General features: G+C 39.0%; 1 protein-coding gene across 1 annotated transcript; it reads left to right on the top strand.

Annotated features, from left to right (window-relative positions):
• The first annotated feature begins 3,107 nt into the window (after positions 1 to 3,107).
• IVNS1ABP (influenza virus NS1A binding protein) lies at positions 3,108 to 12,353 on the top strand. The gene is made up of 13 exons (XM_010013176.1): positions 3,108 to 3,218; positions 3,541 to 3,710; positions 3,792 to 3,867; positions 4,585 to 4,758; positions 5,135 to 5,260; positions 6,631 to 6,738; positions 8,891 to 9,017; positions 9,575 to 9,799; positions 9,954 to 10,075; positions 10,256 to 10,382; positions 10,467 to 10,598; positions 10,754 to 10,927; positions 11,406 to 12,353. Exons 1-13 carry the CDS (start codon positions 3,108 to 3,110, stop codon positions 11,657 to 11,659), a joined length of 1,926 nt encoding a protein of 641 aa, XP_010011478.1. The 3' UTR covers positions 11,660 to 12,353.
• The last annotated feature ends 1,038 nt before the right edge of the window (positions 12,354 to 13,391 follow it).

Below are 13,391 nucleotides of genomic sequence, written 5' to 3'. Positions count from 1 at the left end.
ACATTAAAGTATGTTGTAGAAAGCTGTAGTCCCCAGGGTACTGCTCCTATAGTCCTTCCTGATTTTCAGAGGTACTATAATGCAGTTGCTCTGGAGCATTGTTTCCTTCTTTATACATGTTGTGTCTGTTCTAGTAACCAAACTTAATATTAATTCTTTGTACAAGGTTATCTGTCTTCAGCATTGCAAGAAGCTGTTAAGGATGGAAGCAGTTTTCTGATGGAGCTGGCATATGGTGGGATAATGCCCCCTGCCGCTGTTGACAATCAGCCTCCTCCTGCTTGAGCTGCTGATCTACGTACAGACCAAGGGCGGTGCAATTCCTGCCAAAATGATCCCATGTGTAATTGCTGGCCAGGCAGTAGGGTCACGAGGCTCTCTTGCTACAACATGGGTGACTTTTAATTTTTGACTAGGAGAAACGAGCTGCACCTATTCTTAGGAAACCTGATTCCCAGTGTGGCATTCATTCTGTGGATACAAATATAGGTTTGGAACTGCAGTGGGAAACTCAAGTGGATGAAGTGATTGATGTTTTCCTGAGGTGGCATCAGGGTCATGGAAAGTTCCAGAGTGGGTGTTTGTTGCCTGTTCCCTCCTCACTGCTGCTGCTCCTCCTCTTCTCTCCTCCCTCCTGAAAAAACAGCATAAACAGCCCACCCGCATGCGGAATCCCAACAAAGCTACTCCAGATGCAGAACTTGACCAGAACGTAACAGGTTCTGTTTGCAGGGTAGCAAAGAGTCTTTTTTTTTTTTTTTTTTTTTTTTTTTTTTTTTTAATCAGAGAAAGTTATTGTTGATTTCTGACTTTGTAAGTTTTGGTTTGGTTTGGTTTTGTTTTTTGGAAGTACTGGAGACTGGAGATATGCTTAGTCATTTCAGACATGTCCTTAATCCATCTCCAGCCCATTTTTGGCATTCAGTAGAAGAAGGATATAAGTAGATGAGTACAGGAAAAGCAAAAGGTAGGAGGCATGTGGATTGGTTTCTTTTTTAAAATGTAGTAATTTTTGTTGTGTTACTTAAGAGTTATCTACTTCCGTAAGTAGCAATAATGATCTGGATATAGGAAGTGCTGAAGGCTAGAGCTGGTAAGGAATTATCTAAAAATGGGATTCAGCTGTTATAACCTTTTCTCTAAGCACAAATTTAGCCATTTTCTTGTCTCTGTGGGTATAAAATTGATGTGGTTGACCTCTTGTTAGGCATGGGAATGTATTGGTGTCAATAGGGAATTTTTCAGGCTTTTTTTTTTTTTTTTTTGGGGGGTGTGGTTTGAGGAAAACCATGTTTGTTTGGGCCAGGAACTTCTACTTAAAACACTATTAAAGTTTCATCTGAAATACATTGTAGTACTGTCTACTGTCCTTTTTACTTTCTACTTTCACCTTTGTTGCAGGTTATGATGCATGATTATCACAGAAGAAATTCATGTCTATAGCTTTTAAGGACTTTATTACATCATCTTCAAGCCTGATAGTTTTGGAATCCATATTGCATCTGCAAAGACGCATCTGCTTTCGCATTTCAACAATCATCTTCCCTGTTAAAAGATACTCAAACTAAAGTGCTCTGTTTTAAGACAGTGATTCCATTATATTAAGATCTCTCACTTAAAAATCTCCTGCCATACATTTGCTAGGTAAGTTGATACTGTTAGCTGTGTATACAATAGTTAGTACTTTTTCTGAAATTCTGGACTTTAAAACCTTTCTAAACTAAAACACATCAAATGAAAGTGTATACAAGTGGATAATGATCTTTGTAAGTAAGACCAGGACATGGGTTAGTGTGTGGTGGCCCTGCCTGAGGCAGGGGGTTGGAACTAGATGATCTTAAGGTCCTTTCCAACCCAAGCCATTCTTGGATTCTACGATTCTAGGATTATTGTTGCCAGTTTAGGGTCAAATGCTTTCAGTAGTAAGTGAATTTAAAATAAATGGATTAACAATAGAATTGGAGGAGGGGGGGTTGTGCGTGTGTGTGTTGCCATTTTTACTACTGATTTTTGCTGTCCTCTTTTTCTGTTTCGGGGGTTTTCTTGTTTAGTCTGAATCTTCAGAATTTTCTTAAACTTCAGATGGAAATTGTTGCTGTAACAGTAGTAGTATCCTACATGTACTTTCCTTTAAAAGTGTTGATGAAAGTATACTTCTATGTATATTAGCAGCTCAAACGTACAACTTATTAGGTGTTTTTAATTGTTTCAAATTAATTAGCTCATCTCTGAGTCAAAATTTAGTGTTATTAATTAGCTTGCTATTGGGAAAGTGGACTTCTCCTACAAGCGTTTAAGTAAAAAAAAAAAAAAAAAAAAAAAAGAAGATTAATATAAATGAGCTATAAAGCAGGTTCCAAATTCAAGAGTTAGTTTCCTAAAGTTATTTTTCCAATCTTGGTCCAATTTGCCTGAGGTATTAGGTTTGTATATTGCTAAGATTTTCAGGGGAAGTTGTTTTGGCTTTGTGATCACTTAAAATACATGGTCATCATTCAGAATGCATTTAATTCTGTTTTGTCAGTGTTAATGTTCTTTCATGACTTCAGCTACTCTAAAATATTTAAGACATTACTCTTAAAACAAAACAAAAACTTAGAGCTATTCTACTTCACTAGCTATTTTGAATTCTCAGTTCTTACTTTTCATTGTAGCTGGGTTTTGAGCCTGTGTGAAAAATGAAGCTGACCAATATGACAGATCTCATGCAGTGAGCAGAAAATAAAAAATTAAAATCTACCAAATCTGATCTTTATAGAGGGGAATGAAGCTTCTTGTGTAATCCAGTGGTTTCCAGCTTGGTCCTATGGAGCTAGCATGGATTCAGCATGTAGTTTTGAAGTTAGTACCTACTGAAGTGATGTGGATACGTTAAAAGTTGTGATTTCAATCTCTGAAAACCATTAATCCAGCCAATCCAAAGGTGGTCACCATGTGCTGGTCAGCAGTAGGACTTCTCTAGGCTTTTTTGGAGATGATTTTTTTTTTTTTTTAAATTGTCCGTGAATGTTTGTTTGCAAACAGTGTGTTAATAGTACTTCAATACTGAAGCAAATGTTGTATCTGTAAACTTTATACATTGTGTTTTCAGCCATACCAACACCAAAATGATTCCCAATGGATATTTGATGTTTGAAGATGAAAACTTCATCGAGTCATCCGTTGCCAAACTAAACGCTTTGCGGAAAAGTGGACAGTTCTGTGATGTCCGTCTCCAGGTACTTTTTTTATCTCAGTATGGTGATTGAATGCATTGGGGTTTTTTGTTACACTGTGTGATGCTATGTGCCTCATTGACTGTGAGGCATGTGAGGCATGAGATTTTAGAATCTGATTTTCCTGAAAAATGCATACTTTAAAAATCGCAGATACACTTTGAGAGAAGCAATGCTAATATTTTTTCAGGTAATGTAAGTTGTAGACTGTATTGATTTGAACTGTGACATTCACTTGGATAGGCCTTTATACTATTATAATACAAACATAGTTTAAGAAAACTCTTACCAGCATGTGGATTTCTTATCTGTGTTTTAAATAAAGGTATGTGGACACGAGATGTTGGCGCACCGAGCCGTGCTAGCTTGCTGCAGTCCCTACCTGTTTGAAATCTTCAATAGCGATAGTGATTGTCATGGAATTTCCCATGTTAAATTTGATGATCTCAATCCAGAAGCTGTTGAAGTTCTCTTGAATTATGCCTATACTGCTCAGTAAGTAGTTTGCACAGAAACTAGACAGAGCAGACTTTCATTTAAAAAATCAAAATAATAAAGATTAATTTTTTTTAATAGGTTAAAAGCTGATAAAGAACTGGTGAAAGATGTATACTCTGCAGCAAAGAAGTTGAAGATGGAGAGAGTTAAGCAGGTACAGTTCTCACTTCTTCCAGAAATCTGTTCCTCTTTCACAAGCTGACTGCATCATGCTTTTTGGTGTTAATGAGACAAAAAATTATGTTTCTGTTTAAAATGTGCTCAGTGGATAAGCTTCTTTAGATATTCATTAGAATTACATTGTTTTGAGTGACATCACTGTGTAGTACTTCCACTTGAGTTATCTTTGTTCCAAAGGGTTCTCTGAAGTTGTGTATTTGTACACCTGTATAGTCCTAGGCGGTTACTTACCTTCAGGTTCGTGGAAGCAGTGGTGTGCTTGGTTGCATTGGGGGCATAATTAAACCTGTAAATCTGTGGCAGTGGTATGAGGAAAACAGAAAAATTCGCACACTCGTGAAGATAGGTTTGGTAGCACTTAACTTTAGAAATACTTTCTCTTGCTGCAAACGGGGATACCTTTGACAAGGAAATAGGGATTCTTAACTTTACTCAGCTGCAGATAAGCAGTTTTAAATAGGTGTTTGATAGAAAGGCGTGGAGGTCAATGTGTATGTGAGAACTTTTAAACATGCATATTCCTGTGGAAGGCAACATTTTGTTTACAGCTGTAGCTCAGGGAGAGGATAACAACAGTCAGTCACTATTCTGCAGTTAAAAAAGAGCTGTTGCTATATGTTGGGATGGATAATTTAAACATATAACAATCCTGTCTATGTGTAAACTAAGATGGGGCCTTTTTTTGTAAAAGGTTTGTGGTGACTATTTGCTCTCCAAGATGGACGTTCAGAGCTGCATCTCTTACCGCAACTTTGCAAGTTGTATGGGAGACTCACGTTTGTTGAACAAGATTGATGGCTACATTCAGGAACATCTTTTACAGATTTCAGAACAGGAGGAGTTTCTCAAACTTCCGCGGTTAAAGGTTAGCTTAAGTTTGTAGATGTCCTTCTGGTACATGATTTCCAAAAGCAACCCAAGGAGCAACTCTTACAGCTTCCTTTTGGGGAGTAGGAAAACTTGGTGCACTGACTTTTTTTACCAATAATGTGAAAATTCTGGATCTGTGAACCTTAACACTAGAGAATACATACTAACATCCTTTCTAAGCATAAAAGGTAACTGCAGATGTACTTAAAGTGCTTCCTAGTTTCAGTGGCGTGGGCTGAAAGCTCCTTGTAGGTGGTGTTTTCCAGCTCTCTGGTAAAGCAAGAGTAATGTTCACTGCATAAAGTACAGTATGCTGCAAATGCAAGGGTAATACCTATAGAGTAAATCATCCTTCTCTCTTCTACTTGAAGCTTGAAGTAATGCTGGAAGACAATGTTGGCCTACCTAGCAATGGCAAACTGTACACAAAGGTAATCAACTGGGTACAGCGTAGCATCTGGGAGAATGGAGACAGCCTGGAAGACCTAATGGAAGAGGTTAGTCTTTAAGAAAATGGGATTAAACATTTAAAAAAAAAATCAATATGAAGGATGATCCCATGATCCCTTTTTTTTTTTTCCTTCCACTTTTTTAGCTATGACCCTAAAGAATTTAAATTTTACTGTAGGTACCCCTAAGCTGAGAAACTGGGGGGGTGTTCAGGTGAGCTGAATGAACTGTTCAGTCTGGTCTTCCGCTTTCCTTTTTTTGCTCACTATGTGCTGTATAGTAACCTTGAAGTGGTGTGTATCTTGCTTTAGAACTGGGGAGGTGGTACTGAAAGTTGCTATAGATTCTTGATGTTTTCCTTTGCAGGTTTTGCTTGTAAATGCAAAGTAGGTAAAAGCTTCTAATGGTTGTTCCTCCCCGTTGATTTATCTCCCCATAGGTTTATTAACAAAACTAGGATACCAAGGCTGAAGAACCAAGAAGAAACCTCAAGTGTATTGACACGTACAGAAGCAGCAGTCCTGCCCCAGTTCTCCTAAGAAAATCCGCTGTGGGCAGAGAACGATGATGATGATTTAATGGTGTTTACTTACTCCTTTACAGGATAAATTATTTTGAAAGTTGTGTGTTTATTAAATGGCTTTGCTCATGAATACTTATACTAGATATAACCTGGGCAGTGTTTAATGGAAAACTTAGTGGGGAATCTAAATTTTTCATTGGCTAGAGAAAATGAACCTTACAAAAACCCCTGAAACATCAATATTTTCCAAGTCTGTTACTACAGGCACAAATGATCTTCGGAAACCCTTGTATAGGCAAAAGTACATGTTGATACTGTCATATATTATCAAGTATATATTTCCTCTTGGGAAAACTCATTTTAAATGCTTCGTTCATGTTGAAATTCAGATGCGTTTCATTTGAAACAGTTGCATCTGTGGCATTTGTGGCAACAGTTTCCTCAAGAACTTAAATTTGTGTTGTCTTCCCTCATTCCCATACCTTTCTTTTAGAGTCCACTCTTGGCTTCTCTTAACATCTTTTGATTGAGATAAATATGTGTATTTTTCAAAGCAGAAAACTTGTTTGCGGGGATAACGAAAATGCTTGCATGAGATTGTGAATTTGTGTAATTCTGCAAATTAATGTGCCTTCTGCTTGTCTAATGTTTCTGTACTGGAAAAACAGTAGAAGTCCTCGGAAAATGAAGATTTCTCTCAAGCTGAGAAAGTAAGGAACCTCATCCCATGTTTGAAGATTGCCACCATGACATCTGCTTCCTTTTAGTTTTGTCATTCTGCTAGATTGAGATGAGATGACGAGAAGTATGCTGGCGACTGCCTTTTGTAATCTGCCTGTAGCTAATAGCAGTGGAGACAGTAGCCACATGGGTATTCTGTTGTTGTTTTTGCAGGTTCAAACGCTGTACTACTCAGCTGATCACAAGCTGCTTGATGGAAATCTGCTAGATGGACAGGCTGAGGTGTATGGCAGTGATGATGACCACATTCAGTTTGTGCAGGTACAAATTGCAGACAGTCTCAGGTAACCCCAGATAGACTGGAGCAGTTTACAGCACTCCTGAAGTCTTGTGTACTGTTAGCAGAGAAAGCAGCAGTGGCTTTAATGAAGAAACAGGTGATGAGAAAGTACCTTTCTCGAAACTGCTGGAGGCAATGATTTATTCTATGCTTCCAGTTTTTCAGCAGACTGACTGCAAGTCTTTGCAAAACAGAGTGCTTGAGGTTTGACTTCAAAATAAATCTTGGGCTGTTAGAAGAAAGAAGAGGTAGAAAAGCAGTCAGCTGTAGCAAGTCAGCTGTGGCTTTGTAGAAATATTCAAGAGACTGTAAAGAATCATGGACTGCTTGGCTTGCAGTAGAGAATGCATCTGTTAAATTTTGGCACAGAAAAAGATCCCAGACATAAGTTCTAATCCTTCAGCTGCCAGTGTCCACTTCTTTTGTTCAGCTGCACTTTAATGTGCAAGAGAGATTTTTAAAAGCAGCAGTTGGGTAACTTCTGACCTGGAGATAGCCAGTACTTTCACTGTGTACAAATCAGTCTTGTGCTGAGGGGTTTTTCGGTCTGTTTATTTTTTTATACTTATAAAAAAATATTTTTTTTCCTAGCCAGATTCTCAACTCTCGAAAAACACATGGCTTAGCACTACAGAGGCTGTTTAAGAAACAAATAATAATGGGCTAACGGATGCAAATTGCCAGTTGCTTTATACAAATTAAGGTTGTTAAGATTCACTGAGTTAGAAGCAAATATGTTGTAATATTTTAACACATAAGAGTGGAATATGATGATGCAAAAGTAATTTCTGAATTTTTTAGCTAATGTTTATGTAAAACGCTATCCCAGAACATGGATTTTAGAAGTGAAAAGAGAGGAGAATGAAAAGGTAGTTAATTTTCCGGTTTCTTAATTGTTTTTAGTAAGTCTTCACAGCCTTCACTGCCTTTGGATACTACTCCTTGCAATACTTAAAAGCTGAGAGGTGAATGCTCAGAAAGTTCATTTTCAGAAATAAGGCCAAGAGTTGTCAACTTTTTTATAATCCTTAATGATAGTAAGAATTGTCAACTTCAGCCATTCTAAACAGTTGAGAAAACTAACACCAGAAAACCCATAGATGACAGAAAAATTGTAACTCTTAAATCTTTTAACTACAAAAGTTTGTAATTTCTGTAGCTGTCAAGGCAATTTAGAGATAAGAGTAAGCTGTTAATTGGATGAAGATTCAGAAATAACAAAAACGCCATCCACAAAGAAATCTATTTTCATGGTGAGCTGAGTATAGCAATCAAACTTACATGTAAGCTTATCTATGAATTAGATGATGTATTGCGAAAGTCATATGACAGTTTCCACACAGATCAGACTCTAGGGAACTGTTGCAAGTATTGCAGACTTGGTACTGTGGTCATAAACTTTGCTGCTAAACAGAATAGACAGAACGTTGGCATTTTGAGTTTGGTTCTTTGTGATTCAGAAAAAAATTAACAACCCAACCAACTGTGCTCTGAAATGTGAAATTGGGGTGGGGAGTGAGAAGAGGGTGGGATGCCTTAGTTGAGCAAAATAATGTAAGCTACAGTATAAATTTAATTGAAGAAAAAAAGAAAGCAGAAATCTTCCGTTAGGTATCAAGGGAGTAAAATCCAAGAAACAGCTAATCTGAGCACAGAGAGCAACTGAGGCGAAATAAATTTGTCTGCAGGGAATGAAGGGAATAGTTAATTCACTGCCAAACAGCATTATATAATTAACTCAAGTTCCAGAAGCACAGCTTGTGAGTGAGGCTTCTAGTTTGTAGCTCAGTTCTCTCCAAATGGATGTAGGTTTTTCCTTGCATTTGAAAACCTTGCTAGTAACTCATACTCCCTTCTAAGAATTTGAAATTATTTCTAGTCAGACACCAGCAATATGAAGCTACTGTCACAGGATGAAAGGATTACCAGGATAAGATATAGAGTGGTTTTTGGGCACTGTTGCTGAGTAGGCAAGATGTGTTGAAAATGTAGGTGTGCTATAAATGATGGTCTGCGGAGGTGGTAGCCAAAGTGTTCGCTTGAATAGTTAGTTATATGTTAGCTCAGAGAAGCAAAGGAGGAAGGAGGTGTAGTCTCTGGCTAGGTTTCTGTAGCTGCCTTTTGATTTTGCAGAAGAAGCCACCACGTGAGAATGATCACAAGCAGATTAGTAGCAGCTCCTCTGGAAGTCTTTCTCCAAATGCTACTGTTCAGAGTCCTAAACACGAGTGGAAAATCATTGCTTCAGAGAAAACTTCAAGTGAGTAACTGGGGCAGGCTTTGTATAAAAGATGCATCTGGTATTGTATACCTACCACTTCCCACTCCCTGGGGATTTTCTTCAACATCTGTAAAGAATGCAGAAGTGACTTTTCTTATTGACGATGCAACTCAAGTAATCTGCCTAGTTATCTCTGGGATGTTTCTAACATAACTGGGGCTGATATGGGATCACTTATATCTTGATTGCTTATGGGCAGGCTGTCCCAAATCCCACAGTGTGTGTAATTTACCCAGAAGGTCCTAAGGAGATAGGCAGTCTAATGAATTTACAGAGTTTTTTGCTGTATGTGCACAAGGCAACTTTCTCCTAGCATGTCTTTAGATTGCTGTCTTATGTCCTTTGAACACTATATTAATGAGCTAAACCACGTATTTTTCAGTAGCTACACCAACACGTGGAACCAGTAGCAAGAAGAAATAAAGTTTTCACACTTACAAGGGGAGAAGCAGAATCTGAAGACCCTAGTTGGTATCCACTTAAATTCACATAAAATTTTATTATATGGGTGGTCTCTCCTTTTCTTCTGACAACAGGTAACACCTACCTGTGTCTTGCTGTTCTGGACGGTGTGCTGTGCGTGATATTCCTGCATGGCCGTAACAGCCCTCAGAGCTCTCCCACAAGCACACCACGACTGCTGAAGAGTCTGAGTTTTGAGCTTCAACCAAATGATGTCATTGAGAAGCCCATGTCTCCAATGCAGTATGCTCGGTCTGGGCTGGGCACAGCTGAACTTAATGGCAAACTGATCGCTGCAGGTAAAAGAAGTAGTAACAATTCTTTAAACAACTTGGGCTGGGGCTGGGAGGGCAGTGGCGTCCTAACTGTGTATGCAATATTGGAGTCAGTGTTCTTCAGCGTTAAAGCAGTTGGTCTTTGGAAATGTGGTATCATAAAACCTTTTGCTTTTAGGTGGATATAATAGAGAAGAGTGTTTGCGCACAGTGGAATGCTACGATCCACAAAAGGATACTTGGACTTTCATTGCACCGATGAGAACACCCAGAGCTCGGTTCCAGATGGCAGTTTTAATGGTGTGTGTTGGGTGGAGATCAGATGAAATGTGTTTTTATGTAAACGTAGGTGGGACAAACAGGGCAAACTTCACAAAATGGTAACAGATGTTGCTTAACCGTAGTTACACAGTTATTAAAGCGCTAATGATTTGAGTTGTTGTGTACTTGGATGTGAAGCATCTTATTTTTTCCATTTAGGGGCAGCTGTATGTTGTGGGTGGGTCGAATGGTCACTCAGATGACCTGAGCTGTGGAGAAATGTATGAGCCAGAAATAGATGACTGGACTCCTGTTCCAGAACTGAGAACCAATCGCTGCAACGCAGGTAACACATCTACAGTTGATTGAATGGATTTTTTAATATATGTCCCTTTATTAGCTTACTTATTATCCTTTCCTATATGAATAGGAGTATGTGCCCTGAATGGAAAATTGTACATTGTTGGTGGTTCCGATCCTTATGGCCAAAAGGGACTTAAGAACTGTGATGTGTTTGATCCTGTAACAAAATCTTGGACAAGCTGTGCTCCCCTCAATATCCGTAAGTTTGTTGTGTAGTGGGGAGCGGGGGAGTGATTGCAAACCTGCAGGTTTAAAACCAAGCAAAACAAAAAGCTGTTTAAATGTCAGCTGCTGCGGCATGGTGTTAGCGCATGACTTCTGTGTTGGGCCGTAACTCCTGGTGTTTTATCATAGGGAGACATCAGTCTGCAGTGTGTGAGCTGGGTGGATATTTGTACATAATTGGAGGAGCAGAATCCTGGAACTGCCTGAACAGCGTGGAGCGTTACAATCCAGAAAACAACACCTGGACGCTGATTGCACCCATGAATGTGGCTCGGCGAGGAGCTGGAGTGGCTGTCCGTGATGGTAGGCTTCCACGTGCTTAAGCAACCTCTTGCTTGATGCTTAATGAATCTTTCATGTTAAGCTACAGTGCAAGTAAAATACAAAGCTTCTTTCCTTCTCAGCAAGGAAACAATACAGTAAGAACCTGGCTATGTCTGCCTTCAATTTTAATTAAAAATTGTAACCAGAAAAACAAAAAACACCTCCTGTTTTGGGGCATTCACCCGTTTTCTTTTCAAAACATCACCATGCCATTTCTAGAACTGCATCTGTCTGACTTTGGACTTTGCACTTACTCTGAAATAACTTCCAGTCAGCTCGATTGATCCAAAGCAGGTAAATACTGTAACTTCAGACCTTGAGTAGTGCAAAGGTTTCTAACAGAAAACCTCAAGTTCCTTCATTTTGGCTTAGTTTCTCTGCCTTGAAAGGAGGGGCTGTGTTTGGTACACAGGTAGTGCTTAAGCAGTGAAACATTTATTTTGTTTCCTTTTCCTAGGCAAACTCTTTGTTGGTGGAGGCTTTGATGGCTCTCATGCAGTGAGCTGCGTGGAGATGTACGACCCTGCTAAGAATGAGTGGAAGATGATGGGAAGTATGACTACTCCGAGGAGCAATGCTGGGATTACAACAGTGGCAAACACTATTTATGCGGTTGGGGGATTTGATGGCAATGAATTCTTGAACACACTTGAAGTCTACAATCCAGAGTCAAATGAGTGGAGCCCCTACACAAAAATTTACAAGTTTTAAGTGAATTAAATTCTCTCTTCAAACTAACAGGCTTAGTGATGTAATTGTGTTTTAGTTGAGGTACACATGTGAATAGGGTTAGGGAGGGCATAGATGTTGCCAACAGCAACACAGAGCTTTTGCATATTGCATATTAATGTGCTGTACATATTTGTTTTGGAAAGAATATCAAGATGAAGGGGGTTTGTGTATTTTTCAGCTTTGTTTTAGGGTTGGGTTTTTTTTAAGATTTTGAAGATAACACAGGAGAAACTGGACTGGGCATATCATTTCAGGAGCTTCCCCCAGCATTTGTTTTGTCACTTTGCACATTAGATGACTTTTCCTGTAGGATGTGTTATTGGGGCAGGAAGTGTAAGGTTTATGGGGGATAGTTTTTTTTCCATCAGGCCTTGTTTTCCTTCAGTAACTGGAACAATCTGTAACAAGAAGCCTTATTTAAATAGATATAATGGCTATTTTTTTTATTAAAAAAAAAAAGCTGACATGCCTGCCAATACCTTATCTTTTATGATTGCCTTTTTATAACAGTTTTTATACAGTCAGCAGAGTATTCTATCTGTTGAAATGCAAATGGCAGATAAATGGTTATTGAAGCAAAGAGACAACCTTGGAGTTCATAGAGACTGAGTGGAACAACTGATTTACCACTGTACATGAGCTTCTGAGCTTTTGCCTCTGCTACAATATTGTAACTTTGTTAGAGCTGAATGGAGTTTCTGAACATAACATAGCTGTGACTTTCTAGGGTGGGGAAATTATTTTGGCTCCAAATATTTTGACAAAAAGGCAGAGGGTGCTTTCTGTACAGCAGTTTTGTTACTCTGGGTGAGCTAACCTTTGTAAAACAAAAACTTAAGTGTGGGGTTATTATTAAACTCTTGCCAGTTGGCAGTGAAAATGTGTTCATCTGGTTAGTAACTGTCTTAAGTTTATTTTTCTAATATTACAAGCTGAAAGGGTGATAGAACACAACTTGATTCTGTATGTGCTCATAGTACTATGTTTTAGTTCACTTTCTCTATTCCTATGGATAAAATGTTGGTTAGGATGACTTGGTGTCTAATGTGTAGTGCTGCACATCTAACTTCTGGTGCCAAAACTAGCACTGACTGCTTGCTGCTGATGCAAAACACATTAAAGGTACCTTCTGGGAAATCCTTGCACCACAGGACTGTGGTGATGTGTCTGTGTCCTCTTCTTTAACAAGGTGTAATTTCCAGTAAGTTTGCAATGCTGTAACAGACCCTGGATGTAGCTACAGCACAAACAACGTGGAGGATGCTCAACTGAATCCTCTTCCTCAAGTAGAAACAGGGGGTTAAGGTGCAATGTACACCTCCTACCTGCAACTTGAGCGTTACCCTTACTCACTTCTGGAGGGCAGAAGGCTCAGAGCCAGCACTGGCTCCTAGAGAAAAACAGCTGTTATCTGAGGGAGATTTACCCTCACAGAGGCTGCTCTCAGTCTCAGTTTACTAAAAGCTCTGTGCAAATGAAAGCATGGTGCTCCAGAGGTGAGATGAGAAAGGGGCCAAAGTGAACTTGAAGAAAGTGCGTAAGAGTACGGTGAAAAGAAGCACCCAATACTGTTGTGAGGAACTTGATCTGCTATGGTCCTCAGCATTAATTAAGTAGCTTTAGGAAATTAAGCCACACCAGTGACACACTAATTTCAGCAACCATCCCAGTCTTAGTTTCCTATAGCCTTCTGATCCCAACTCTAGTTATT

The sequence above is a fragment of the Nestor notabilis genome, unplaced genomic scaffold (genome assembly GCF_000696875.1).
Source record: "Nestor notabilis isolate BGI_N333 unplaced genomic scaffold, ASM69687v1 scaffold34144, whole genome shotgun sequence".
NCBI lineage: Eukaryota > Metazoa > Chordata > Aves > Psittaciformes > Psittacidae > Nestor > Nestor notabilis.
The sequence above is the reverse complement of the archived record's forward strand: the minus strand, read 5'-3'. Positions and strand labels throughout refer to the sequence as shown.

What these genes read in the sequence shown, in the direction of transcription:
- IVNS1ABP (XM_010013176.1), top strand. Translation starts at nt 3,108, where the DNA reads ATGATTCCCAATGGATATTTGATGTTTGAAGATGAAAACTTCATCGAG. An exon ending in TCAAACTTCCGCGGTTAAAG is followed by an intron (nt 4,759 to 5,134) that starts GTTAGCTTAAGT and finishes TTCTACTTGAAG; the next exon opens with CTTGAAGTAATGCTGGAAGA. An exon ending in TCCAGATGGCAGTTTTAATG is followed by an intron (nt 10,076 to 10,255) that starts GTGTGTGTTGGG and finishes TTTTCCATTTAG; the next exon opens with GGGCAGCTGTATGTTGTGGG.